The sequence below is a fragment of the Salmo salar genome, chromosome 20 (genome assembly GCF_965601325.2).
Source record: "Salmo salar chromosome 20, fSalSal1, whole genome shotgun sequence".
In the NCBI taxonomy this organism is placed as follows: Eukaryota; Metazoa; Chordata; class Actinopteri; order Salmoniformes; family Salmonidae; genus Salmo; species Salmo salar.
This window is the reverse complement of record NC_138310.1, coordinates 27,688,587-27,715,755: the sequence shown is the minus strand read 5'-3', so window position 1 is coordinate 27,715,755 and position 27,169 is coordinate 27,688,587. Positions and strand designations below refer to the sequence as shown.

The window sequence follows — 27,169 nt, the reverse complement described above, 5'->3', positions numbered from 1 at the left end:
AAGGGTAGGTAACAACACATCCACCACGCTGATCCTCAACACGGGGGCCCCTCAGGGGTGCATGCTCAGTCCCCTCCTGTACTCTCTGTTCACTCATGACTGCATGGCCAGGCACGACTCCAACACCATCATCAAGTTTGCCGATGACACAACAGTGGTAGGCCTGATCACCAACAACGATGAGACAGCCTATAGGGAGGAGGTCAGAGACCTGGCCGTGTGGTGCCAGGACAACAACTTCTTCCACAACGTGATCAAGACAAAAGAGATGATTGTGGACTACGGGAAAAGGAGGACCGAGCACGCCCCCATTCTCATTGACGGGGCTGAAATGGAGCAGGTTGAGAGCTTCAAGTTCCTTGGTGTCCACATCACCAACAAATTATCATGGTCCATACACACTAAGACAGTCGTGAAGAGGGCACGAGAAAGCCTATTCCCCCTCAGGAGACTGAAAAGATTTGGCATGGGTTCTCAAGGCACTGGGCTGTAGTGCCTTGCGGTCGGAGGCCGAGCAGTTGCCATACCAGGCAGTGATGCAACCAGTCACAATGCTCCCAATGGCGCAGCTGTAGAACCTTTTGAGGATCTGAGGACCCATGCCAAATCTTTTCAGTCTCCTGAGGGGGAATAGGCTTTGTCGTGCCCTCTTCACGACTGTCTTAGTGTGTTTGGACCATGATAATTTGTTGGTGATGTGGACACCAAGGAACTTGAAGCTCTCAACCTGCTCCACTACAGCCCCATCAATGAGAATGGGGAAATGCTTGGCCCTCCTCTTTTTAAATGTTACCTTTATTTAACTAGGCAAGTCAGTTAAGAACAAATTCTTATTTACAATGATGGCCTACCCCGACCAAACCTGGATGACGCTGGGCCAATTGTGGGCCGCCCTATGGGACTCCCAATCACGGCCGGATGTGATTCAGCCTGGATTCGAACCAGGAACTGTAGTGATGCAATCCACGATCATCTGATTTGTCTTGATCACCTCCTTTGTCTTGATCACGTTGAGGGCGAACTAATAGAATTTTTAGCAACCACATAGTGCGTTTTTAAAGTAACGGTTAGGGCTAGGTAAGGGTTATTGTTAAGATTAGGGTTTAGGGTATCCGTAGTATCCAGGATAGCGCTTACCGAACATCTTTGCCAGAGAGGCTCGTCTACTTTTACGCGCATGCGCCATTATCTGACTAAACGAAGAAACGAAGATGGCGTCAGCTCCTGGTGGGTTTCGTTAACGGTCTTTTATTTTCTAATTTTGCACAAATGCATTACTTATTGTTGCATATCGAAAGAAAGTTATATGTAATTCTGCATAGTTACATCAATTGTATTATCCAACATTCAAATCTAATGCGAACGTTTAAATCTGTACACTAGTCGGTAGCTAGCTAAGCTAGCTAACGTTAGTAGTTAGCCAGCCGAATTGACCAGTTTGGTGAATTGACCAGTTTACTACTGTAGTTAGCTTAGGTAGAATCTAGGGGAGTAGGCCCTAACTAGCCACGATGCCGGGCGAAGGGAACAAATTCACCACACACGTTTATCTACTTTGTTAATTCGTGCCTGTGCGTATGCAATTCCGTTGGTCATGCGGCCTTGCTAATCTAGCCACACGTCGTTTCTTTGTCTGCCAATTGAAACGTGAGTCTAGTTTAAAAAAAACAAAAGTTTGCTAACGTTAGCTACCGTAGTTATGCAAGCAAAGGCGGGATGTCCTCCACTACACAACGCCGGAAATCGGCCTCTAGTCGGACCTTGCATAGAGGGAATAGCAGTTGTGCTTTGCCTATTTTCAAGGTCCATTGAATTTGAAATACTTTCCATTGTGTGCTGTTGTTGGCAATGAAAAATGTTTACACAATATTATTGTCGAGCAGTTCCATCTCACTAGTCCCAAACTGAATTTGATACTAGGACTGTTGCTGAAAGTTAGGCCTAGGCTTGTCATTTATTTTGTTATTTTCTTTTAAAGATTACAGTTCCTACAACCAGGCCAGTGCCCAGCAGGGGTAAGTCTTTCTACATGGGTATTGTGCTACCATGATATGACTATTCAAATCAATGCAGTGGGATGGGTGTTTTGTGTAATTAGGTAAATTCATTATGATTTATTAAGACGCCAACATCAGAGATGGGTACTGAATGATTGAATGATCTTGTGTCCCTGCAGGTATGGATCCTATGCGGCTCAGCCCTCACAGGCCTATGGACAGTCTGCCCAGGTGAGTTTTATTAGAAGTAATTTATAAATTATTCAAACTGGAATAATGGTCACTGACCCACATTATGCCCAGATCTCATTACATGTTTTCATACAGCTTGATCTAAAGCGCAGGAAAACTTGTACCTTGGGAAAGCAGACTTATTCTTTTATAGACTAATAGCTTATGGCCTTTTCTATTTCAGCAGGGTTATAGCCAGCAAGCATATGGGTCCTATGCCCAACCAGCTGCAGCTGAGACTGGTTACCCTCAGGCAGCACCCTCTGCTGGCGGCTATACACAGCAGCAGTATGGTTCCTCCTATGGGCAACCAGCATCAGGTCAGTTCCAGAGAGACCAAAATGTTTGGTCAACTGTATTTTTTGGGGGACGGGAGTGAGAATTGTCCATCAAATGCCTCTAACCATTGACCTCATGTAATGTGAACATTTTCTCCTCTATTGCTATCATGTTCCAGCTGGGAGTAAAACAGGTTTGACACAGATTCCCTTTCATGCATCTCCATCCATTTCATGGCATTTAGGCTAAGTCTTCAATGCCTTGATGGAGTGATCCATATAATATACTGTATTTAAAATCATATGTAGTAGACTATAGTATTGTGAGTAGACTAGATGAACCCTGGACATGCTAGATTTCTTAGACATTGTATGTACTCATCCTGAATCATGATTGTGACAGACATGATAGTGATACAAGACGATAATCCCTTCATAATATTATCTAACACTTATTCTAATACTCTTAATCAAACAATGGTATTCTTCTGTGCCATAATATTCTTCATCAGTTTGCCTCACGGGCACTTTTGTTTTTGAAGTCCTGAGTATAGAGGGATCCAAATAAGCAACAGATTGCTTCATTCATTTGGGTAGTTCAGCCTCTGGGCTAAAATCCCAACGGTGTGTACCTGGAATTATCCATCTAAAGCGTTTTGGTTTTAGTTTAAGTTTAACTAAAACATCTCCTCTTTGTCCACAGCTGGGTACCCTGCTGCCCAGCCCAGTGCCCATGGCTACTCCCAGCCCGCCGCGGGTTATGGAGCCAGTGGATATGAGAGCGCTGCTGCTGCTGCTCCCGCTGCCTCTCAGCCAACCTATGCATCCCAGCCAGGCTATGCAGCCCAGTCTGCCTACGCTGGCTACAGCCAGCAGCCTGCCTCCACTGCACCTCAGAGGTAGGCTAACTAGTGTTATATTAAGACCTGAGGGTATACTACAAAGCAGGATCAAGGAGTTAGCCATCTAACTTGCCCAAATATTCTTAACTTTATGTAAAATAAAAAAAGTTGCGTTTGAAATGGGTATGGTCTAATTGATTGAACAAACTAAAAGACATCTAAGTTTAGCTATTTTAATTCATCATAAAATCAGTAGTTATTTCTGGTTGCTTATCAAAGTTAGCTGGCTAACGGATTGATTTTGCTTTGTAGTATATCCATCTGGGTGTAATGGAGGTCGTTGTGCAGTGGATGTTACACATATTTTGTTAATGATTGTTCACAGTAGAAGACAAGTTGCAGCTGTCAACCTATAAGAACCATCTACTGTGTAGAGATAGTTATGTAGCGCTCTTTGACCCGTTCGATCCCTGCCTGTCCCTAATCACTTTAGTTACAGTGCCAGCAGCCAGCCCGCTGGCTACAGCCAGAGCAGCTACTCTCAGCCAGGGGGATATGCCACACCGCAGAGTGGGTACCAGGCCCAGCAGGGAGGCTATGGACAGCAGCAGAGTGGATACCAGCAGCAGCAGCCCCCACCGCAGCAACAGGCTCCTGCTGCAGGCTATCCCCCTCAGGCCTCGGGCTCCTATGGGCAGCCTGCAGCCAGCCAGTATGGACAACAGAGTGGACCTCAAAGTGGTTACAACCAGTCAAGCCATTACAGTAAGAGCATCAGTCTCCTGCTATTTCAACACCCACACCATCATTGCAATATGCCTACCTGCTATTTATTGTCATAGTCATGTGATGTCCCCTCCTTTTCCCCTAACCTTGTTATGCTATTCTGTAGATAACTATGGGCAGGAGGGCAGAGGCAGCTCTGGCTACTCTGGTTCTGAGCCTGCTGGGTTCCCAGGGTCAGGGGAGAGCCGTGGGCCTCCCAGGGATGGCTATGACAGGGGCGGCATGATGCACGGTGGCCGGGGCCGTGGGGGCATGGGCCGTGGAGGCATGGGGTAAGTGACTCTCCTTATTGCTTAACTTAACCTCCATCCACTCTTACAAGTGCTGCGTCAAGGCTGAGCAGGGCTGAGTCTGAAGTTCCCTAAAACATAAGTGGGCCCCCGAGATATAACCCTATAAAAGGATGACAGACAACAAATCTATTAGTGGGGAAAGTCAAACTGTTCACCTTTGTGTAAAATTAAAGATCTAATGCCTACAGAAAGTTAGATGAAGGGACCCTCCATAAATGGGTACTAACTCTCAGCCCTGCCATAGTGGCCAAAGGTAAGAAGGGAATATGTTTTCATGAATCAAAGAGTTGGGACTGACGTGTGAACAGAGAGCTGGACTCGTAAACTATTCAATCGCATATCCTTTGTTGCGGTACCGCAGCATATCATCCATAGTATTGATTATGGTAAATCTATTCACAAGGCTTCACAGGGTCACTGCTGTGGGCACACCTCACCTTCTAAAATTATTGCTTTGATGTTAAATACATTTTAAGATGGTTTAAGAAGGTATCATTTTCAGGGGTATTTAATCCATCCTCTGGTTTTCCTTTTAAAAAGCTGATCCAGAAGGTACAGTATTTCAGAGTATGCACTATGGAAGTTGAGTTAAATTAACTGATAATTTTAGGTTTTGGCTTGTGTTGACTATTGTTTATATAAAGGTATTATTTCACATTAATCTATGACTTGCTTCTTCAAACCACAAAGTTATTATCTTTAAGCTAGCAAACCTTTGCAATAAAATACAATCCTTTTTTACATTGGTGTTGGGAGGTGTGCCCCTTTCTGTCCAATGAGGTAATTTCTGGACAACATTTCTGGCCATTTAAGGGATGATTTTTGGCTCATGACCTGCGGGGAAGGTCTTTTAAAATAACTTTTTGTTTAATAAGCAAGATGCATTGATTACTTATTCTAAGGAATTTTTTTGCATATTACGTTGAGGTCAATGCACATTTTGAGGTTTTTTGTTGTTGGGAAAACCGATAAAAAAAAAACATTTCTTTAGGGCACATCCATGCAGAACTAAAGTTATCCCCCTTATAGGTTGTTGGTACCGTACTTGCCACCTGTAGCCTTTCATGTTTGGTTAAAGCTTTCTCGGCATTATGATAGGACCTCGAGAGTTTGTCGATGTTGATTCCATTGAGTATTAGACAGCTCAAGGTAATATTCCTGTAACAAAAAACCAGGATCACATGTTCACTAGGTCACACCAGACTCCTATCGTGTTCAGTTGTGTTTTGCCCTAGGCTTATATTACATTAATAGGTTATTCAGTACATGGCTGTGTGCCCTGAAAGGATAATCAAAGTGAATAATACTGCTCTGCCAACAGCACAATATTTGATTAATTACATATGTCACATTTTTTACCTCAATTAGATGTTATTGAATTAGTCCTGTTTTTAAAGTTGAAAGTATATATCACAACCCTAGCTCTCAGCTGACGTTGGTTAAAGTAGTCTAGAAATGTAGCGTTTGTCATCCATATGTTACTCATTCATTTACTTTCACACAGGATACTTTTTTTGTTCAAAATGTTTTGGGTCCGGTTTCCCAGACTCAGATTCAGCCTAGTCTCCTGAAAAGAATGCTGAGAATGCTTTTTAGCCTTTGGACTAGGCTTAATCTGTCTGGAAAACCACCCCCTTATGTGTGTTTTTGAAATGTGTTTTGGATTACAAATGTTTTGTTTAATCAAATGAACACCTTTTTTAACATGCTTTGTCACATTTACGCTACAGGTAACACAGTGAGAGCCATGTAAACCCAGCTATATTCTATAAAGTGCCTGTACTCACTAAAGAGCCAGCATCTTAAACAGCAAAGGGGGTTAAACCACAGAGATTTGGGTTCTGCCTTAAATCCAAGAGATGAGGATGGTGCTGTCTAAAGCGTGCTGGGAAACTCAAATTATAATTGTTCTATACAAATGTAACTTATTACTTTTACATCTTAACATTGTAACTTGGTCAAATTAAATTCTGTATTTATTAGAATTGTGTAACTTCAAATCATCTTTGTAAAATGTACATGGATGTTTTTTCTTTTCTTTTTTCTCCCCCAAAAGGTGGCTATCACCTGTTTGTAATATTTCAGATCCATTGCATTTGACAACTTAAATAAAATAAAATAAAATGTTTTACTTGTATAGCTGGTTGCTTCAACTGTAAAGTGGACATAATGCATAATCCACATATTTAACTGTAAATGTAAGTTCTCTCCTAAGCATTGTATTATCTCCAGGCTAGACATTTAGCCTTTATTTGTCTACATATGGAATGCATCTGAAATCGTTTTCCTTTGTAACAAATACCTGGGATTCTGTCCCATATTTCCCAAACATAACATATTTAGCACCCCATGGCTACCTCCAAACTAGCCAGTATCTGCTATTGAATGCTGTCATTAAGAAGCCATTTAGTAAAGGAATCATGCCACGTAGTTGCTGTTAATACCTTAATTCCCAATTAACTGGATTGCATAGACTGTATAGGCATGTTGGGGGGTTGTTAAATGAGCTAGTCAGAACTGTGTCCGTCAACCTCCCCAAACGAGCCACGAGGCTCCAGACATGGAAGTGGCTGTTAAAAGGGAAATCGCCTTCATATCTCCATTTATTCCCCCATAGCGTCGCCGGAGACAGAGGTGGCTTCAATAAGCCTGGTGGTAAGTTAACGAGTATTACACTGGCTAGTCCACTCCAGACCTTTACCTACTAGAGCATGTACGCTCTGAGCATTTACCTAGGCCCTTACATTACATTGGTGTGTGTGTGTGTGTAGCGTTTTTTGGGTAGCCAAATATCTATATAGGTGGCTATTAGGATGGATGGATGGAAATAGAGGGGGATCCAGTTTAAAATCTCTGAGACATCTGTTTGGAAAAGGGTACTTTTAACTAATTTTGGTTTATCACTCACTGCTTAAGGTAACCTTGAAAAACAAGGTACTTATTTTACAATGACAAGTTAATGACAAATGCCTGCTGCTAAGAAACGTGTCGGGTTTTGAAAAATGGTTTTGCATTTACAATTTCATGGAGCAAACTCCTGGTATTTTTTTGGGACTGTGGTGGCATAAGAACTTTTCTTATGGCACACATTTTTATACGGAAGGGTCTGAGGTTTTATTTTTACATCATCAATATACACTCAGTTGCCAGTTTATTAGGTACACCCATCTAGTACGGACCCCCCTTTGCCTCCAGAAATGCCTGAATTCTTTGGGGCAGGGAAACATTGCTCAGTATCAAGGGACCTAATGTGTGCCAGGAAAACATTCACGACAACTGGCACAAGCATGCACTGTTGACAGCAGGCAGGCTGGGGCCATGGACTCATGTTGATTACACAAAATCCTGACTGCCGATAGCATGATGCAGCAGGAACTGGGTTTGGTCAGACCTGGCAATGTGTGGTCGTGTGCTGCTATAGCCCAGCCATGACAAGGACTCACTAGTTGTGTGTTCCAAGATGCCGTTCTGCACACCACTGTTGTACTTGGTTGTTATTTGCCTGTTTGTGGCATGCCTGTCAGCTTGCATGATTCTTGCCATTCTCCTTCGACCTCAACGAGCTGTTTTCGCTCACGTGACTGCCGCCAATGTCTTTATTTGTCGTACCATTCTCGGTAAACCCTAGACAGTCGTGCGTGAAAAGGCCAATACGCCGGCCGTTTCTGAGATACCGGTGCACCTGGCACCTACGATCATACCACGGTCAGTCTCTTAGGTCACTCGTTTTGCCCATTTCTAACGTTCAATCAAGCAGAAACTGAATTCCTCTTTGCCTGTCTGCTTTATATAGCAAGCTACGGCCACGTGACTCACTGTCTGTAGGAGCGAACCATTTTTGTGAATGGGGTGGACTCCTAATATACTGGTTACTGAGTGTCTTCCACTTAAGAGGGAAACATGGTTTACCACAGTACCATTTTCAATTTTCCCAAATGTCTGACACCTGTGTTTTTGGAGGAGTGTGTCTGGGTTGTCACTTAATTCTCTTCAGCAGTGGACTTGGGTGGCACAAACTGACTTTTCTTTGCCTTTTCTCTCTACCTTGCCTGGTGGACAACAGGACCCATGAACAACGGGGCAGAGCGTGACATGGGTAAGTAGACACCAACTGACCATCAAACTTTCAGCGTTTTAGCTTACTGATTTGGCAGTATTGCATCCACCTGAAAGCCTTTGTTGCGTTCATCTTGAAGTGTCTTTGCTTAATGGCGTATGCTATGAATCTGACATGAAGGACAGTTTAGTGGCAGTGTTTTCAGGCTCGTTTTAAACAGAAGTTCTGTCTGTTCAGGGCGCCCTGAGGAGCAGGATGACTCTGAGAACAGCACCATCTACATCACAGGACTCACGGAAAGCGCAACTCTGGAGGAGATGGCTGTTTTCTTCAAACACCCTGGACCTATAAGGGTGAGGATATGCTCTGAAACGAAATAATTACAATTTAAACCTGTATTAGGTCTCATACATTCCATTTGTTTCCCTGTATTCATCTAGCAGCGGTGTACCGCAACTGCTAAATTGTTGCCACAAAAATGTATTTTTCAAATTCAAAATTGTTCGCATAGTCAACTTATACACACACTTACCCCACCAGACATGCCACCAGGGGTCTTTTCAGTCCCCAGGTCCGGAACAAATTCAATGAAACGTATAGTATTATACAGAGCCATGAGTGCATAGAATTGTTTTCCAGCTTATATATCGCAAGTGAACAGCAAACCTGGTTTCAAAAAACAAATGGAGCAACGCCGCACAATGCCTCTCTCCCATACTTGTTGTGTGTAAGTACAGTATGTACACACTACATGTTAATGTTTTTAAATGTTTGTAAATTCTTCTGTCTAATGTCTTTTCGTTATGTGTTCAGACCCCAGTAAGACTAGATGTCGCAAATGGATCCTAATAAATCAAAACCACATTTGTTATTTTTTTATGAAAGACATAATTTGGGATGGAAAAACACTTAGTGTATACTAGAATTAAGATTACTGACGCAAGGTACATGCCCGGGGGCCCAGATTGGGGTCCCCATTGGATGTTTTATAATATTTAAGCAAAATGCATAGAATTGTAGGAAATTAGCTTTCATACTACAGAATTCTCAGCTCCATGGAGAAATGTATAGAACTGCAGGAAATTGTCTGAGAAAAGGCACATTTCTCTCGGCTGCCAATTCCGGACAGATTCAAGCTGTGCCCTCTCCCTTTCGCGACCGTTGCCACCACGGCATAAATAAATAGGGGAAACACTGCATTCCTTTAGTCTTTCCCAAATAATGTTTTTATATATGGCCACTGCTAATCTCTTGTATTGTTCTCATTTTAATTGGAGGATTGAACAGTTTAGAAATGATATAAAAAATACAACTGCAGATAGCTGTCAATGGTGTGGTTTGACTTTTGAGTGATTCATTCCCCTGTTATTGTTCAGATGAACCGGAGGTTGGGCAAGCCTGCCATCAACATCTACACAGACAATGATTCAGGGAAGCCTAAGGGAGACGCCACTCTGTCCTACGAGGAGCCCCTCTGTGCCAAAGCTGCTGTGGAGTACTTCGATGGTTGGTCTCACTGGCCCTGTTAAACCTACATCAGCCTACTCTCTGATGCTACCCTTGAACTGTCCAGATGAATGCATAAATGTACTTTAGAATACAAGAAATGACCAGTAACTCAAGCCTCTCCATTTCTATTTATTCCTGTTTCTTTCTTTTCGTGATCTCCACAGGGAAAGAGTACCAGGGCAAGAGGCTGAAGGTGTCCATGGCTCGCCGTAAGCCCATGATGGGTGGGATGAGAGGGGGCATGCCCATGAGGGGTGACATGATGGGCCGTGGAGGACCTGGAGGTAAATGTACAACTTTATTTTGTGAGACTTACATTTTCAGGTTTGAACAAGAAGGTATTGTCCCACGTTGCCATGACCATTAAGTGAAATACTGAAACGACCTCTGGTGTGTGGTGTTAGGCATGATGGGCCGTGGAGGGGAGCGTGGAGGTTTTGTCCCACGAGGAGGACCACGTGGCATGGGCAGAGGTGGGCCAGGGGGCCCAGGTGGCAACATACAGCAGAGAGCTGGAGACTGGGAGTGCCCCAGCCAGTAAGTACCTCAAGAAAAATGTATTTTCCCTTTCCCCTTTTTTAAATGCATAGTTTGTGTATAATGTGTACTGACTGAATGGTTGTCTTTCTCAGGGGCTGTGGCAACCAGAACTTTTCCTGGAGGATGGAGTGTAACCAGTGCAAAGCTCCCAAACCAGAGGGCTTTGGGCCCCCTTCAGGTACGGCTCTCACCGGCACAGCAGCGCTATTGTCAGGGCCTGATTCATAACTCTAGACAGGAATCATTAAGTGTTATTTGAGCAACAAGGGCTGATTTACCTTCCCTATTTCATATATCTTAATGCTTGAAATGTAAACAGCCAAATCAAACCGGTTTTATCACCTTGACTTCGGGGTTCATGCTTAGCGTTTGTACTTGATTAGTGTCAACTCTGGGGAAACATGAAATCATCCATGTGCAGCAGTCAACTTACTGTAATGAAACGCTTTGGCATTGGAGGGCTTGTTCTGTGTTCACTTGGAATGCCACTTATGTTTAGTCATATTTCCCTCCCTGTGAAGTACTCCGTGATATGAAGTTCAGTTGTCTTTGGACGTTTGGAATTTCCTGGTACTATATTACCAGCAGCCTAAATTATATCAACAGCGATCTACACTGTGTAGCATACAATGTATGTCTACAATAGTCTGTGGTGGCAAGCTAAACTGGGCCTTGTGTGGTTTTGTTCAGGTGGTGAGCGAGGCAGGGGTGGCATGGGGATGCGTGGGGGCAGAGGGATGGACCGTGGCGGACCAGGAGGGCCCGGTGGTCCTGGCGGCTTCCGTGGAGGATGGGGAGGTGACCGTGGCGGTGGCTTCAGAGGGCGAGGTGGAATGGACCGAGGGGGATTCCGAGGGGGTAGCAGGGGAGGACCACCGATGGACAGAGGAAGAGGAATGGGGAGAGGAGGAATGGGGGGGCCCCCAGGCAAGATGGATATGAGGTAAGGGGATATGTTGGACTGCTTTCATCATACACTGTTCAAAAAAATAAAGGGAACACTTAAACAACACAATGTAACTCCAAGTCAATCACACTTCTGTGAAATCAAACTGTCCACTTAGGAAGCAACACTGATTGACAATACATTTCACATGCTGTTGTGCAAATGGAATAGACAACAGGTGGAAATTATAGGCAATTAGCAAGACACTCACAATAAAGGAGTGGTTCTGCAGGTGGTGACCACAGACCACTTTTCAGTTCCTATGCTTCCTGGCTGATGTTTTGGTCACTTTTGAATGCTGGCGGTGCTTTCACTCTAGTGGTAGCATGAGATGGAGTCTACAACCCACACAAGTGGCTCAGGTAGTGCAGCTCATCCAGGATGGCACATCAATGCAAGCTGTGGCAAGAAGGTTTGCTGTGTCTGACAGTGTATTGTCCAGAGCATGGAGGCGCTACCAAGAGACAGGCCAGTACATCAGGAGACGTGGAGGAGGCCGTAGGAGGGCAACAACCCAGCAGCAGGACCGCTACCTCCGCCTTTGTGCAAGGAGGAGCACTGCCAGAGCCCTGCAAAATGACCTCCAGCAGGCCACAAATGTGCATGTGTCTGCTCAAACAGTCAGAAACAGACTCCATGAGGGTGGTATGAGGGCCCGACATCCACAGGTGGGGGTTGTGCTTACAGCCCAACACCGTGCAGGACGTTTGGCATTTGCCAGAGAACACCAAGATTGGCAAATTCGCCACTGGCGCCCTGTGCTCTTCACAGATGAAAGCAGGTTCACACTGAGCACATGTGACAGACGTGACAGAGTCTGGAGACGCCGTGGAGAACGTTCTGCTGCCTGCAACATCCTCCAGCATGACCGGTTTGGCGGTGGGTCAGTCATGGTGTGGGGTGGCATTTCTTTGGGGGGCCGCACAGCCCTCCATGTGTTCGCCAGAGGTAGCCTGACTGCCATTAGGTACCGAGATGAGATCCTCAGACCCCTTGTGAGACCATATGCTGGTGCGGTTGGCCCTAGGTTCCTCCTAATGCAAGACAATGCTAGACCTCATGTGGCTAGAGTGTGTCAGCAGTTCCTGCAAGAGGAAGGCATTGATGCTATGGACTGGCCCGCCCGTTCCCCAGACCTGAATCCAGTTGAGCACATCTGGGACATCATGTCTCGCTCCATCCACCAACGCCACGTTGCACCACAGACTGTCCAGGAGTTGGCGGATGCTTTAGTCCAGGTCTGGGAGGAGATCCCTCAGGAGACCATCCGCCACCTCATCAGGAGCATGCCCAGGTGTTGTAGGGAGGTCATACAGGCACATGGAGGCCACACACATTACTGAGCCTCATTTTGACTTGTTTTAAGGACATTACATCAAAGTTGGATCAGCCTGTAGTGTGGTTTTCCACTTTAATTTTGAGTGTGACTCCAAATCCAGACCTCCATGGGTTGATAAATTGGATTTCCGTTGATTATTTTTGTGTGATTTTGTTGTCGGCACATTCAACTATGTAAAGGAAAAAGTATTTAAGATTATTTCATTCATTCAGATCTAGGATGTGTTATTTTAGTGTTCCCTTTATTTTCTTGAGCAGTGTATTATTTGCTTACTTAATGCATGTTTGTTAGACACTAAATTGTTTTTTCCTCTCATAGGGACCATCGCCAGGAACGCAGAGACCGACCCTACTAAAATAAAGCAATTAAAATGTTCCATGTGACGCAGGATTAGATTTTTAAAATGAAAATTTTAATTTATGATTCCATATTATAAATGGTTATAGAACTGCTTTTGAAATACTCTGCGGTTTCATTCAACTCCTAGTTAAACGTTTTATGTTTTTTAGTTTTGTTTACCCTTGGTTCAGTTATTTTGACTTGTGCACATTTATTTTTGCATTTCTTAGATGTACAGACTGATTTTTTTGGACAGTGTATTGTAAAACATGACACGTTTCTTTTTTAAAAATTGTAATTGCTTTTCCTTCCCACAGTTGTGTAATGAACAATTTTGAAAATAAAATTTCCACTCCTATTTGATGCTAATAGAAGTTAAGATCCATTGCTGTTATGAGGCATTGTGATTGGTTGACTGTTTGCATTTAGAGTTAACTCTGTTCTCGAAGGGTAGGAAAACTAGGAACTATATACAATATTTGACAGCTCTGCTCCTTCAGCAGGTTTCTCTTAATGAATTGTCCACAAGGAGGCACTATGTAGTCTGCAGCAATACCAGCAGGATGGATGCATCCATTTTCCCAAGAACTTTGCTAAAGCTATAGAGGACTTCTCTAAGCCACAAAGGATATATAACTGTGGTCTGTGACACTTCATGTTACGTTTGGTGGTCCCGTGTGGCTCAGTTGGTAGAGCATGGTGTTTGCAGCGCCAGGGTTGTGGGTTCGATTCCCACGGGGGACCAGTACGGAAGAAAATGTATGAAATGTATGCATTCACTACTGTAAGTCGCTCTGGATAAGAGCGTCTGCTAAATGACTAAAATGTAAAATATAGACGTTTGTAATCATATACAGTGCATTCGGAAAGTATTTGGACCCCTTTCCTTTCTCCATATTTATGACTTAACAGCCTTATTCTAAAATGGATTAAATAAAATAAAATCATCTGTACAGAATACCAATAACCCATAAGGACAAAGCAAAAAAAGATTTCTAGAAAATGCTAACTTATTACAAAAAAACAAATCCTTATTTACATAAGAATTCAAGTATGGGACTTGAAATTGAGATCAGGTTCATCCTGTTTCCATTGATTATCCTTGGTGTTTCTACAACTTTATTGGAGTCCCACCTGTGGTAAATTCAATAGATTGGACATGATTTGAAAAAGCACACACACCTGTCTACATAAGGTCCCACTGTTGACTGCTTGTCAGATCAAAAACCAAACCATTAGGTCAAAGGAATTGTCTGTAGACCTCTGAGACAGGATTGTGTCGAGGGACAGGTCTGGGGAAGGGTACCAAAAAATGTCTGCAGCATTGAAGGTCCCCAAGAACACAGTGGCCTCCATTCTTAAATGTAAGAAGTTTGGAACCACCAAGACTCTTCCTAGAGCTGGCCGCCTGGCAAAACTGAGCAATCGGGGGAGAAGGGCCTTGGTCAGGGAGGTGACCAAGAACCTCATGGTCACTGACAAAGCGCCAGAGTTCTTCTGTGGAGATGGTTGTCTTTCTGGAAGGTTCTCCCATCTCAGCAGCACTCCACCAATCAGGCCTTTATGGTAGAGTGGCCAGACGCAAGCCACTCCTCAGTAAAAGGCACATGACAGCCCGCTTGGAGTTTGCCAAAAGCCACCTAAAGGACTCAGACCATGAGAAACATGATTCTCTGGTCTGATGAAACCAAGATTGAACTCTGGCCTGAATGCCAAGCATTACATCTGGAGGAAACCTGGCACCATCCCTACGGTGAAGCATGGTAATGGCAGCATCATGCTGTGGGGATGTTTTTCAGAGGCAGGGACTGGGAGACTAGCCAGGATCGAGGGAAAGATGAACAGAGCAAAGTACAGAGACACCTTTGATTAAAACCTGCTTCAGAGCGCTCAGGACCTTAGACTGGACAACGACCCTAAGCACACAGCCAAGACAACACAGGAGTGACTTTGGGACAAGTCTCAATGTCCTTGAGTGGGCCAGCCTGAGTCCGGACTTCAACCTGATCGAACATCTCTGGAGTGACCTGAAAATAGAAGTGCAGCGACGCTCCCCATCCAACCTGACAGCTTGAGAGGATCTGCAGAGAAGAATGGGAGAAACTCCCCAAATACAGGTATGCCCAGCTTGTAGATTCATACAAGAGGACTTGAGGCTGTAATCGCTGCCAAAGGTGTTTCAACAATGTACTGAGTAAAGGGTCTGAATACTTATGACATTTTTTTAAAAAATACAAAAATGTATACATTCCCAAACATTTCTTAATGTTTTTGCTTTGTCATTATGGGATATTGAGGGGGAAAACTATTTACACATTGTTAAAATGAGGCTAATGTAACAATGTGGAAAAAGTGAAGGGGTCTGACTACTTCCCAAATGAACTGTATAATGACTAGTGAATGAAGAGGTACTTGGTCAAAAATGACAGAACTAAATTGTACATTTGCCGGTGAGAATAGACCGACTGCCCTCAGGCGTTTGCTTTTTTACAGAATTGCGTTGACGTCTTTGCAAGTTATTTTCGTCGTTTTGAGAAACATCTCAATCAAATCAAGAGGCAATGGATGTTATTAACCACATGTCAGCCTCCCCTGGCTGTGACTTATACCACATTTCTTAATGCATCTGTTCAGCATATGTCCAGACATTCTCTGAGCACTTGATAATCAGTTCACTTCCCAATGAGAATGAATTGAGCTTTGTTTAAATTTAATAAGTTGGGTCTGCTTTTATAATCCAGTCTGTTTGTATACCTGAAATCACATTTGACATCACAGACGGTGCATTCATTGTACTGTGTCCTGGTTATCAAATGAAATATGAACGCTTTAAATGCTCCAGCCCTAACTTCTCAAATGTCTAATTTCCAGTTAAAGCGCAAAGCCCAGTGTTTTGTGTGTGGGTGAAGTCCGGTCACAGCTGACAAGAGTTCTCTCTGATGACTGGGAGCCAGTTGCTCATGCTGGGGAACTGAACACGGTGTGTGAGTTGTCTGTGTCACAGAAAAGCTGATTCATCCCGGCCCAGAAAATGATCTCATCCCACCAGTCTCTTTCTCCCTCCCTCCCTCCCTCCACCACCCCCCCCCTCTCTCTTAAAGAAACAACTGTATTTTTCAAATCAAAACAAGGCCCTTCTTTTTCCATACTGAAATTCAAATCATCACACAACAGCAGAGCAGCATGTGCAGAGACAAGAATGGTGCAGCTGTTGTTTCAGACAGTGCTTGTCTGGCCCTGCCTGTGAACTGGAATAGCAGTGGGAATCCAAAATGAAGTTTGAATATAAACAGGCTAGGTATCAAAGTGTAACTACTAGGCTTAGTTCATATTGACAAAGAGTGACCAATACTATAGGTGACCAAACTTTTTTTTGTCTGACCCATGAGGATTACACTACATGATCAAAAGTATGTGGACACCTGCTCGACAAACATCTCATTCCAAAATTACGGGCATTAATATGGAGTTGGTCCTTCTTTACTGCTATAACGGCCTCCACTCTTCTGGGAAGGCTTTCCACTAGATGTTGGAACATTGCTGCAGGAACTTGCTTCCATTCAGCCACACGCATTAATCGAGGTCGGGCGCTGATGTTGGTCGATTAGGCCTGGTTTGCAGTCGGCGTTCCAATTCATCCCAAAAGTGCTCGATGGGGTTGAGGTCAAGGCTCTGTGCAGGCTAGTCAAGTTCTTCCACACCAATCTCGATAAACCATTTCTGTATGGGTCTTGCTTTGTGCACAGGGGCATTGTCAAACTATTACCACAAAGTTGGAAGCACAGAATTATCTAGAATGTCATTGTATGCTGTAGCGTTGATTTCCCTTCACTTGAACTAAGGGGCCTAGACCAAACCATGAAAAACAGCCCCAGACCATTATTCCTCCTCCACCAAACTTTACAGTTGGCACTATGCATTGGGGCAGGTAGTGGTGTTCTCACATCTCCCAAAAACAAATTAGTTTGTCGGACTGCGAGATGGTGAAGCGTGATTCATCACTCCAGAGAATGAGCTTTACACCACTTCAACCGATGCTTGGCATTGCACATGGTGATCTTAGGCTTGTGTGCGGCTGCTTGGCCATGGAAACCCATTTCATGAAGCTCCCAACGAACAGTTATTGTGCTGATGTTGCTTCCAGAGGCAGTTTTGAACTCGGTAGTGAGTGTTGCAACCGAGGACAGATGATTTTTACGCGCTTCAGCACTCGGCGGTCCTGTTCTGTGAGCTTATGTGGCCTACCACTTCGAGGCTGAGCTGTTGTTTCTCCTAGAGGTTTCCACTTCACAATAAAATCATGTACAGTTGACCGGGGGAGCTCTAGCATGGCAGAAATTTGATGACCTGATTTGATGGAAAGGTGGCATCTGTCTATGACTGTGCCACATTGAAAGTCACTGAGCTCTTCAGTAAGGCCATTCTACTGCCAATGTTTGTCTATAGAGATTGCATGGCTGTGTGCTCGATTTTATACACTTGTCAGCAACGGGTGTGGTTAAAATAACCCGAATCCGCTAATTTGAAGGGGTGTCCATGTGTGTATAATAGATATATCTCACTGATTTCCCCAGAATGCACATGCTCGTTTGAGGGACGGATTACATCTCTGGTAGAGAGGACTTCCTTTACACTGCTTTCTCCTCCTCACCCAGTTTTACATTCAGCTTTCAATTCTACATAATGAACCACAGCTAAAATAGTTAGCCCAACACAATCTGCCTAAATAGAATTGCTTTCGCCTCCCGCCAAAGATCTCTAAGGCACAGCAAACTGAAGTGGAGTTAGTGTTGATCATCTGTGAAGGCTACACTGTAGACTTTTCTTGCTCGTTACATTGTAATATTAATTTCTGCTTCCTTTGGAGTAATCTGGATCTTAATTTGGACCAAATTGTCCTATGGTAAAATGGGCATGCCTGAATTTGATGCAGTCTTCGGACGTAGGCTGCCTGATGACATGCTATTAATGTTGCCTTGGCAGTTTGTCTGCCTTTTCAAGCCGGAGGAAATAGACTCGCCTCCCTCTCTCTTTTTTTTCTTGCCCGGTGTCCTGGTGTTGAAAGTGATTTGGTGTTTTAGCAATGACATAAACACGTTTAAGAGCAGATGGTGAGGGTGTCTTTTAAAACGACCAGGTTGTCATTAATGATACACTTTTGAACTCGTTCAAAGTGTAGGCAATATTACAGCTCTTGTTCTGGGGGATGGTTTCGATTTGTTTCTTTCGACAAACGTCGTCCTTGACAGAAGATGCAGACATGTCAAAGGTATGTAAAGAATGTAAATGTTTCTATTCATTGCTTTATGAGAATTAAGTTGTATAATTTAGTAAATCTTGGTCATGTACATTAACCACAGTGTGGTCATTGTGTCAATTGAAATAGCCTATTGTCAAGCTAGTATAATGATGGTATTTTCTTTGACTGCTTATGATGTGCATTTAAAGACGGTGGTCGCGTACCCGTGGTCCGTTAATTCTCGATGTCATGTTTTTTCTCACCATGCGAACACTTATGTTCTTTATCTTCTGTTATGATAGCTGTAGCCTAATGTAAACATGCGTTCCACCCATTTATCAGTACACTGATATGACATTATTATAGGCTACTGCAGGTAATAATGTAGGCCTTTGTAGCCTAACAACCTGCTTGATCTTAAATGCCCACAGGTGATGTGCCATCAATCATATCCGACTTATTAATGCGCATCTGCATGTTACAGTGTGACAGGTCGTCAATTGTCAACTCTGCAATTGAAGGCTATATCCTACGCAATAGGTGTGTTTCGTTCAAAAAGAATGGCTACCATTTTTCAGTGGTATAAACCCTGGGCTATGCTATATTATTGTCAAGCGGTGGATACAGGGTTAAGTCTACCGGCGCTTATCCCTCATAATGGGATATGCCACTGAATCGCTCTGCCTGTCTCTTGTCTAAGCTAGAGCCGGTCAGCATGTTTATAGCAGGAGGCGGTGCAATATGGGCCGTGCAATTAAAGAGCGGGGGACGATGTTACTCGGCAAGTGAACTGTGAAGCCTGCCACTGGTCAGTGTGGAGTCTTTCTATTGAGGGAGACTGCGAGGAAGTGATTTGGACCATCCAGGCAAACCAGCAACATGACTATCGCAACGCATTGTATATTCACCGGGGTAGGATCTAGGGCACCGGGAAGCTTTATGCATTGGGTGTGTATCCATCTGTAGCTAACCATACCGGTTTCTCTCTCTCTCTCCCGCAGTTGGAGTTCGGTTTGAAATAGCGATGCTATCATTATAGGAAACTGATATCACGCAGACATCCGGAAACGCATCCACGCGCCACGGTTTTCTAGCATGATGTCAATATGCTTTAACAATACAAAGGATTCCTTCAAGGACCTCGATTGAGATGCCGTATATGCGCGCTTGTCATGGGTGCGTCGACGCGGTTAATTTGCTCTGCTCCATACGGGTTTGGACTGTGTTTATGGAATGAGAATCTGGAATTATTAAATAGCCTGCATTGATACATATTCCGACAATATGGCTGATCAGAGTAACATCCAGTCTGCTGCTTCCAAAAGCATCCGGCCATTCAAGTCCAGCGAGGAATACCTGTATGCCATGAAAGAGGACCTGGCCGAGTGGTTTAACACGCTGTATGACCTGGATATAACGGCGGACACCTTTATGGAAGGGCTGGAGACTGGCTGTGCCCTCTGTCGGCATGCCAACAACGTGAATCGCGCAGCGCTGGACTTTCAACAGGAGTACCCAGAGGCTGCACAGTCATTGAGGATGCCAACCAAGGATGTGGTCTTTCAGTCAAGAAACGTGGTTCCTGGCTCGTTTTTGGCTCGGGACAACGTGTCCAATTTCATCGGCTGGTGTCGTCAGGAACTGTGGATCAAGGATGTTCTCATGTTCGAGACCAACGACATAGTGGAGAAATGCAACGAGAAGAACTTTGTGCTGTGCCTGCTGGAGGTGGCGAGGCGTGGCGCCAAGATCGGCATGCTGGCCCCGATGCTGATCCAGCTGGAGGAGGAGATCGAGGAGGAGATCCGGGACCAGGAGAACCTGGGGGAGCCCAACCCAAGCCTGCTTCCAATAAGCAGGGCTTTCGTTAGGAAAGAGAGCGTGGTGGATGAACCCGAGCCTGCCCCCTATGCACATTGGCAACAGAAACAGAGGGTGCTGTGTGACATGAGAAACTTAGACGAGTTGGTAAGTAACACCTCTCAGGTGTATTGTTTCACTGATATACCTAAAATTGAGTTTGGGAAAAGGAAAGGATAAATGACTGCACAGAATGCCCTCCTATAACATTACATTTCCATAAGTGTTTAGTATGCCTAGCTGTTAAGAGCATTGGGCCAGTAACTGAAAGGTCGCTGGTTCAAATCCCTGAGCCGACTAGGGGAACAATCTGACGTGCCCTTGAGCAAGGCACTTAACCCTAATTGATCATTTAAGTCGCTCTTGATAAGAGTGTCTGTTAAATGACTAAAAATTAAAATGTAGGATGCAGACCGTTCTTAAATACATTCTCCCATATTGACCAAAAATAATAATTTATCAAATTTCCTGAACCAACACATCCCCAGCCCTTGTCCAAGAGAAAAACACATTCAATGTTGTTTCATGGTGCAAAAGCAACCCATGGAACAGTTGAATGCAGTCCTGACCTATAGGGATGCTCTCCCTGAGTTAAAAACATTACTGTGCCAGAAGTGAGGTCCCTTTCGTAAAAACTAATCTCTCTGATATGTTGACTCTCTGCTCTCCTGTGTGTTTAGAGTGCATGCTGCCTTACTGTGTGTTTGCCTCCTAATCCACACATTCTCTCGCACACAGGCTCTAAAAGGTTATGTAGGTAGGTAGCTAGTGACATTTTAAGGATTCCTCTAGGGAAATGTCACTTCAGCCCTGCCCCTATGAGGTGGTTGGCAATCAGGGGAGCTACTGCTCCTTCTTATTTGTTCATGTGCTTCTTATTTGTTCATGTGGAACAGTGCAGCTGTATGGTATGTTATGGTAGATGGACACATTCTGACATCAGTGTTATACACAATCTATTATCCCTTTATAACTTGATTCTTCCATTTGCATGCAGATGGGGTGTAGTGTTTTCCCCCTGGGCTGCAAAGCAGTCTTATACACCTCAATATCCAGTCTCATGTGTGAGCATGAGAGGCATTGTTAGAGACAGAGAAACTAGCAGGCAGACAGGGGCTAGCTTCTGGAACGCGTGCTTGGGTTACGAGTGGAGGAGTTCATATTTTGGTGCAGATGAGCAGAGTGAGGACAATGACATCCTTTCACCCCACAGATAGGAGGGGGAGGTAGACAGAGAGAGAGGGAGAGACAGTCAGCAGTCAATACTCATGCCCACTTGGTTCTCTGTAGTCCTTCTCACATGGCCAAGCACTAATTGCTTGATCACAACCATGAACACTGGCTTCTGAGGGCGTACAGAGGTACTATGCACCCAACCCCTGATCTAGTACTAGTGCCCACATACACTCACTACCATAACTGGATACGCTGATATTACTATTACAAACTTTAATCTTGGTTGACTGCTGATGTTCCTAATGAGAATGTGCGAAGGCAAGGGGGTGAGACCATGGTGTCTTACCTCATCACCCACCCACCCACACCACTAAGGGATAGTGAGGGACATGCACTTGACTTGCTGTGTCCCAGTTTCTAAGGGGCAGTATGACTCACTGTGCACGCTGAGTGAACTTCATACATTTCAGCTACCCTGAAAGCCTCTCTCTGTCTACCTGAATAAAATGCCTGGATGCTGGAGGGAAAATGCCTGCATCAGCAACATGAGGATCTCACAGTAAGAAACCAGGAGGGCACAGAAAGGGGAACACACCAAAGCAGCATTATTAGTTACAGTCCTGCATAGTACAAGAATATAGCATTACTATACTGCACTGTGATCCTGTAAATGTGCTAAAGCATCATGTTCCAGTTATTGCAGCTCTTTGAAATCCCTTTTGGTCTATAGATCTGCTCATACAGTATTTGATTTCTCTTTTGGAACTGACCTTGTCTGGATCATAGTGGCATTGAGGCAGGCCAGTCAATGCTGGCCCATATCCGGACTAAATGGACCAGTAAATGAACCGAAATCCTACTTTTGTACAACTGGAGGGGTTTTGATCCAATAACAGTCAACAAAGCCAGCCACTGAGTATCCACTAACCCGCAAGGCATCATGTGTCATCCACAACCTTAGTCACCGGTATTCTCTGCATTGCACTTGCCTCGGCCTTCCCGTACTCTTGTATTTCCAATATAGATGCTTCCCAGGAGATTGGTCTCTGTGTAATTACTAGAAACGTCATGAGTGATTAGATGAGGGAGAGAAAGTAAGTTGAAGGGCTTAGTGATATTATCATTGGTCCACAGCCGTGTTTCCAGCCGTGTTTCCAGCCGTGTTTCCAGTGTGCAGAGCAGTCAGTCATGCAGCCACGGCTGTTTTCCTGCATTGTGCTGGCCTTGTGGCGTGTCAGGAGGTTGGCCCCGCCCCTCTCTCTCTCCCCCCTCACTCTTTCTTTTACGTCTCTCTCTTTCATGTCTCTCTCTCGAAAGTCTTTTACAGTGAGGGGAAAAAAGTATTTGATCCCCTGCTGATTTTGTAGGTTTGCCCACTGACAAAGAAATGATCAGTCTATAATTTTAATGGTAGGTTTATTTGAACAGTGAGAGACAGAATAACAAACAAAAAGAATCCAGAAAAACGCATGTCAAAAATGTTATACATTGATTTGCATTTTAATGAGGGAAATAAGTATTTGACCCCCTCTCAATCAGAAAGATTTCTGGCTCCCAGGTGTCTTTTATACAGGTAACGAGCTGAGATTAGGAGCACACTCTTAAAGGGTGTGCTGCTAATCTCAGTTTGTTACCTGTATAAATGACACCTGTCCACAGAAACAATCAATCAGATTCCAAACTCTCCACCATGGCCAAGACCAAAGAGCTCTCCAAGGATGTCAGGGGCAAGATTGTAGACCTACACAAGGCTGGAATGGGCTACAAGACCATCGCCAAGCAGCTTGGTGAGAAGGTGACAACAGTTGGTGCAATTATTTGCAAATGTAAGAAACACAAAAGAACTGTCAATCTCCCTCGGCCTGGGGCTCCAGGCAAGATCTCACCTCGTGGAGTTGCAATGATCATGAGAACGGTGAGGAATCAGCCCAGAACTACACGGGAGGATCTTGTCAATGATCTCAAGGCAGCTGGGACCATAGGCACCAAGAAAACAATTGGTAACACACTACGCCGTGAAGGACTGAAATCCTGCAGCGCCTGCAAGGCCCCCCTGCTCAAGAAAGCACATCTGTCTGAAGTTTGCCAATGAACATCTGAATGATTCAGAGGACAGCTGGGTGAAAGTGTTGTGGTCAGATGAGACCAAAATGGAGCTCTTTAGCATCAACTCAACTTGCCGTGTTTGGAGGAGGAGACATTATGCTTTGGGGGTGTTTTTCTGCTAAGGGGACAGAACAACTTCACCGCATCAAAGGGACGATGGACGGGGCCATGTACCGTCAAATCTTGGGTGAGAACCTCCTTCCCTCAGCCAGGCCATTGAAAATGGGTCGTGGATGGGTATTCCAGCATGACAATGACCCAAAACACACGGCCAAGGCAACAAAGGAGTGGCTCAAGAAGAAGCACATTAAGGTCCTGGAGTGGCCTAGCCAGTCTCCAGACCTTAATTCCATAGAAAATCTGTGGAGAGCTGAAGGTTCGAGTTGCCAAACGTCAGCCTCGAAACCTTAATGGCTTGGAGAAGATCTGCAGAGGAGTGGGACAAAATCCCTCCTGAGATGTGTGTAAACCTGGTGGCCAACTACAAGAAACGTCTGACCTCTGTGATTGCCAACAAGGGTTTTGCCACCAAGTACTAAGTCATGTTTTGCAGAGGGGTCAAATACTTATTTACCTCATTAAAATGCAAATCATTTTATAACATTTTTGACATGCGTTTTTCTGGATTTTTTTGTTGTTATTCTGTCTCTCACTGTTCAAATAAACCTTCCATTAAAATTATAGACTGATCATTTCTTTGTCAGTGGGCAAACGTAAAATCAGCAGGGGATCAAATACTTTTTTCCTTTTCATTTAAAGCTCCAAGCCCCTGGGTTTGAAGTGTCTTTTGGCAAATCAGTGATAATCAAAACTCTATTTTTGAATGGTTGTCACTAGTTGCCACAGTCAAAAATGTCTATTGTAAAAATTCTTGAAAACATAAATTAAGAAAAATAAGGTTAGGCATAAGGATATAGGTGTGGTTAGGTTTAAAATCAGATTTTAAGAGATTGTAGAAATAGGTGGGTTTAGCCATACTTATCACTGGCTTGGGTAACTAATGACAACCGAAAGCCTTCTTTATACTAACTTTATTGGCTAAATGTCTGTCTTGTTGACAATGATTCAAAGGGTTATCATATGAGCAATTATCAATCAATGACACTCAACTTGCTCTATTAATTAACCACCAGACGGCTAAGGACAGGAGTTCACTAACCTGGTGATCAGCTTTGCTCTATGGGTTAACTGACTTAGGCCTAAACTGTTCAAGTGCCAGCAGGAGTCTGGCCCAGGGATAGTTTCCTGATCTCTCCTATGATGCCATTCTGTCAAACTGTGGATAACAGAATGTGCTTACTGTCATCCATTACATTAAACTATTTATCAATCCAAGCAACTTCTCTTCTAAAATATATTACACTATTGAATAATACAACCAAACCATATTACACTCTTGAATAACACAATTCACCAGCATGTGCAGACAATTAAAGGGTTTATTTTCTTGTCTGTGCACATTAAATTAGCTGACCATTTTTTATTTTATTTAAAATGGATTTAACCAGGAAAAGCCCATTGAGACATTTTTCAAAGGAGACCTGGTCAAGAAGGCAGCAACAAACAATACATTACAGAATCAAAACATACATGATCCAGCCTAAAAAAAGCATTTACACTCCGTTAGTCTCCCATCAATATTTTAAATTCATTCATTCAGTGGCACTAATATCTAGATGAAGCATGGATTGTAGACTATTCCATGCGTCTTGTGCACAAGACGAGAAGGCAGTCTTGTCTAATACTGTACATTTCCTAGCAATCACCTAGCAGACCGGGTATGGTAACTGCTGGTGGTGAAGGAGACCAGACTACAGAGGTAAAGAGGGAGTTTACCCAAAAGGGCTTTGTAGATTAATCAAATCAAATTGTATGTCACATGCGCCAAATACAACAGGAAAATAGAAAATAAAAGTAACAAATAATTAAACCGCAGCAGTAAAATAATAAGTAAGGCTATATACAGGGGGTACCGGTACATAGTCAATGTGCGGGGGCACCGGTTAATTTAGGTAATATGTACATGTAGTTAGTGACTATGCATAAATTATAAACAGAGTAGCAGCAGTGTAAAAGAGGGGTCTGGGTAGCCCTTTGATTAGCTGTTCAGAAGTCTTATGGCTTGGGGGTAGAAGCTGTTTAGAAGCCTTTTGGACCTAGACTTAGCGCTCCGGTACCGCTTGCTGTGTGGTAGCAGAGAGAACAATCTATGACTAGGGTGACACCGCCAGGTATAGAGGTCCTGGATGGAAGGAAGCTTGGCCCCAGTGATGTACTGGGCCATACGCACTACCCTCTTTAGTGCCTTGCGGTCGGAGGCCGAGCAGTTGCCATACCAGGCAGTGATGCAACCAGTCAGGATGCGCTCGATGGTGCAGCTGTAGAACCTGTTGAGGATCAGAGGCCCCATGCCAAATCTTTTCAGTCTCCTTAGGGGGAATAGGTTTTGTAGTGCCCTCTTCACAACTGTCTTAGTGTTTTTGGACACATACAATGTAACTTTATATGCGCATGAAAGCAAGGCACAATCTACCATTTGGTACAAGGTGCAATGGTGGGTGAGTGACTTGACATTTGTAATAAAGTGCAAGGATGCATGATAAACAGAGTCCAGTCTCTGTAAGATGGAGGAGGCTGCATGCATATACAACAAGTCACCATTATCAATTACAGAGAGAAAAGTATCCTGAACAGCCAGCTTCTTTCTAGCCATAAGCGGGAAGCAAGCCTTATTACAAAAATAAAACCCCAATTTCAATTTAGGCTTCCTCACAAGATTATCCATATGAACTTTAAAGGATTTGTCATCCAACCATGTACCTAGGTATTTGTAGGATGACACTTTTTAATGGATAAGCAGCCAGATGTGACAATGCTAACCTTCTCTGGCTGAGTGCTAGGTCTGGTAAAGGTTTGAGACCATAAAGGGAGACCTGCAGTGACTGAAAAGCAGTCTGGAGCTCTTCAACAGCCTGAACCAGAGGAGGAGCACATCAATATATTACTGTATCATCTGCATATAGATGCAGCTTTGCTGGTTGCATCCCATTTCCCAAATCATTAATACACATTGAGAACACAGGAGCTAAAATGGAACCCTGGGGCACACCTCTATTAATCTTAAGAAAGCTAGACTTGTGATTGTCAGTATATAGTCCCTAAACCAATTTACTGCCCATTCACTGAGACCAATGTTACGGAGTCTAACTAGCAGCAATTCATGGTCAACTGAATCAAATGCCTTTTGATAAATCAACAAACAGAGCAGCACAATGTTGCTTTTCATGAAGTGCATTTGTAATTTTCCACTGCCATAACTGCAGTTGTGGTGCTGTGCCCCGATCTAAAGCCAGACTGAACCCTGCTCAGTATTTTCTTTTCAATTAAGACCTTTTCTAACTGTGAGTTCACTAGGGATTCATAAACTTTGGCCAGGGTAGGGAGTTTGGACATTGGACGATAGTTATTAGCATCTGAGGGATCTCCACCCTTTAGCAGTGGGAGGACATAAGCTGATTTCCAAATGCTGGGTATGGAATTGGTCAAGAGACTCAAGTTGAAAATAAGAGACCCAAGTTGAAAATGTGAACCACAGGTTCAGTATTAATACCAGCTGCTATCTTTAAGAGGT

General features: G+C 43.9%; 2 protein-coding genes across 9 annotated transcripts in view; both read left to right on the top strand.

Annotated features, from left to right (window-relative positions):
- Window positions 1-1,113: 1,113 nt before the first annotated feature.
- On the top strand, window positions 1,114-13,515 carry ewsr1b (EWS RNA-binding protein 1b). 7 transcript variants are annotated; one of them, XM_014161217.3, is made up of 17 exons: window positions 1,114-1,227; window positions 1,979-2,015; window positions 2,177-2,228; window positions 2,416-2,548; window positions 2,686-2,700; window positions 3,210-3,405; window positions 3,842-4,113; window positions 4,241-4,406; window positions 7,045-7,082; window positions 8,491-8,523; window positions 8,722-8,837; window positions 9,861-9,990; window positions 10,158-10,277; window positions 10,398-10,530; window positions 10,626-10,711; window positions 11,224-11,476; window positions 13,137-13,515. In XM_014161217.3, exons 1-17 carry the CDS (start codon window positions 1,212-1,214, stop codon window positions 13,171-13,173), a joined length of 1,833 nt encoding a protein of 610 aa, XP_014016692.1. In that variant the 5' UTR covers window positions 1,114-1,211; the 3' UTR covers window positions 13,174-13,515. The 7 variants fall into 7 exon arrangements, with proteins under 7 accessions (XP_014016692.1, XP_014016693.1, XP_014016691.1 ...); XM_014161218.3 differs by having other exon boundaries at window positions 2,413-2,548; window positions 3,848-4,113; XM_014161216.3 differs by having other exon boundaries at window positions 2,413-2,548.
- Window positions 13,516-17,770: 4,255 nt separating this feature from the next.
- The window catches only part of gas2l1 (growth arrest-specific 2 like 1), a 58,256-nt gene continuing 48,857 nt past the window's right edge, over window positions 17,771-27,169 (top strand). Inside the window, exons 1-2 of one of the 2 annotated variants that reach the window (XM_014161224.3) lie at window positions 17,771-18,426; window positions 19,398-20,364. In XM_014161224.3, the coding sequence (XP_014016699.2) occupies window positions 19,681-20,364 (684 nt within the window). In that variant the 5' untranslated portion in view covers window positions 17,771-18,426; window positions 19,398-19,680. Of the gene's footprint in view, window positions 18,427-19,057; window positions 20,365-27,169 lie in introns of those variants that run through there. The other variant, XM_014161223.3, reaches the window with a different exon arrangement.

What these genes read in the sequence shown, in the direction of transcription:
- ewsr1b (XM_014161216.3), top strand. An exon ending in ATGGGCCGTGGAGGCATGGG is followed by an intron (nt 4,407 to 7,044) that starts GTAAGTGACTCT and finishes ATTCCCCCATAG; the next exon opens with CGTCGCCGGAGACAGAGGTG. An exon ending in TGCTGTGGAGTACTTCGATG is followed by an intron (nt 9,991 to 10,157) that starts GTTGGTCTCACT and finishes TGATCTCCACAG; the next exon opens with GGAAAGAGTACCAGGGCAAG.